The following is a 1,810-nucleotide window of genomic DNA, read 5'->3' as shown; positions in this document are numbered from 1 at the left end:
AATTTGCTCAGGTTTTAAAGGGTTAAAGGACCCCTTTCTATCAATGAGTGAATTAAGGACCCCTGAATAAGTGACATATTTAATAGATATTTCATAATGAGTAACAATAACGAAGGGTCAACAGATAAACTAAGTATAAAAAATGGACTTCATGGTAGAAGTGAATAAATAATATAGGATCCAGCTGCTGCAAATGAATGGAAAATAAAAACTTGGTACGCAAAAGGTTAAAACAACCTGAAAAGCTCTTTAAATCTGTTGATATTACTCAAAACTTTGATGACCTACTGTTTCATTTAACCATCACACCACAGGCATCAGGTTGTGTATTACCCAGTATCGTATGTGTGCGATGGGGAAAGCTCGGTCGTAACAAACGTTCTCACAGCCGGGCTGTTCAGTGTCACAGTTAAAATCCTCCTGTTCGTCTCCCCACGACGACTCGGCGGCCGTCCCGAGCACCAGGATACGGAAGATAAACAGGATGGTCAGCCACACCTGTGCAGACAACAAAGACACGTGTATGAAACCCTCCGAAACAATAATGTGGAAACATGTAGATACTGTGTGGAAATAATGGTGGTATTCTGTGAATGGGACTTTTTTTGCAAATGTGATGAAAAGGCTTTGCCAAAAGACTGTCGGGATGACTGTTTGAAGGTTTTAGTTTTATAATGGATGGATTTCATTTTTTCAGTTTTCATCTCAGCTGCAAATGTTTCTATGCATTTTGTTTCAGTACAATCGGCGATAATAAAGTTGAAATGAAACGTGCAGCTGGCTGAGAAATGAAACTAATGCATGAAGAGAAATTATCTGGGGAGCATGGAGGCACACTACCCCTCTAAAATATACATTTAAGATAAAATTATTATTGTTTGGTGTCATTTTAGATTCATTAAGGACTTTGTTGTAAACTAACAAATCTATACAAACATAAACACTTTATATTTGCTTATTATTAAATGTGTGTGTGTGTGTGTGTGTGTGTGTGTTGTAACCTTGCCAACAGAGGTAGAGTGCTCCTGTACTTCCTCCAGGAAGTTTCCCAGTAGGCTCCAGTCTGCCATATCGACCGCTCACAGCTCAGCACAGACTTTCCAACTCACCAATAATAATCTCACAGCCGTCACTCTGCAGGTACGAGATTCACCTGAAGATCAGAGAGCACAGACAAGATTCACTGCTGCACACATAATGTTTGTGTGTGTGTGTGTGTGTGTGTGTGTGTGTGTGTGTGTGTGTGTGTGTGTGTTGCATACAATGACAAGGTTTCCATAAACTCTCAAATAGCACAAAGTGAAATTGTGAATATAAAATACGGCAAATGGAAACATAAAATTAAAAAAACTCCCATTTATCGCAAAAAAGTTTTCACCCTCGCTTTCAAAAAAGCCATATTTCATAAAATTGCAATGGAAACACTTTTTTTTTTTTTTAGCTTTTCTAGGTCACATGATGCTATGGTTATGTGCTTGTCAGTAGGAACTGGCTCCCATGATGCAGCAGGAGCTCCAGGAGCTGTTATTGAATCCACAATTCGTCTGTAAAATTGTGGACTTCATCTCCCAGAAATCCCTCATACGTGGCCGCTCCCTCGTATAAGGGGCTCGCCTTTCCATCACGGCTCCATAACACGCCTATGGGCCTTGGATTGGAAATAATGACGGCTAGTGCGGTGGCTGCGATAGAAATAAAGCTGCTGATGTTTAGAGCATCCATCGCCATGGTTACTGGGATGTTATCACCAATGTGACAAAATCACGCTCGTACATACACGTCACTGAAATTTAAACTTTCTTCTGCAGAT

At 40.1% G+C, this 1,810-nt stretch overlaps 1 protein-coding gene across 1 annotated transcript; it reads right to left on the bottom strand.

The window, feature by feature from the left end:
• Window positions 1-333: 333 nt before the first annotated feature.
• LOC121938733 (gap junction alpha-5 protein-like) lies at window positions 334-1,158 on the bottom strand (the record flags this gene model as incomplete). Its single annotated transcript, XM_042481903.1, has 2 exons — window positions 1,002-1,158; window positions 334-498 (listed from the first exon to the last, which is right to left on the bottom strand). Coding segments are annotated over exons 1-2 (234 nt in total), but the record flags the coding sequence as incomplete, so codon positions are not given.
• Window positions 1,159-1,810: the final 652 nt, after the last annotated feature.

Source organism: Plectropomus leopardus, unplaced genomic scaffold (genome assembly GCF_008729295.1).
Source record: "Plectropomus leopardus isolate mb unplaced genomic scaffold, YSFRI_Pleo_2.0 unplaced_scaffold3146, whole genome shotgun sequence".
NCBI classification, from domain to species: Eukaryota; Metazoa; Chordata; class Actinopteri; order Perciformes; family Serranidae; genus Plectropomus; species Plectropomus leopardus.
The sequence above is the reverse complement of the archived record's forward strand: the minus strand, read 5'-3'. Positions and strand labels throughout refer to the sequence as shown.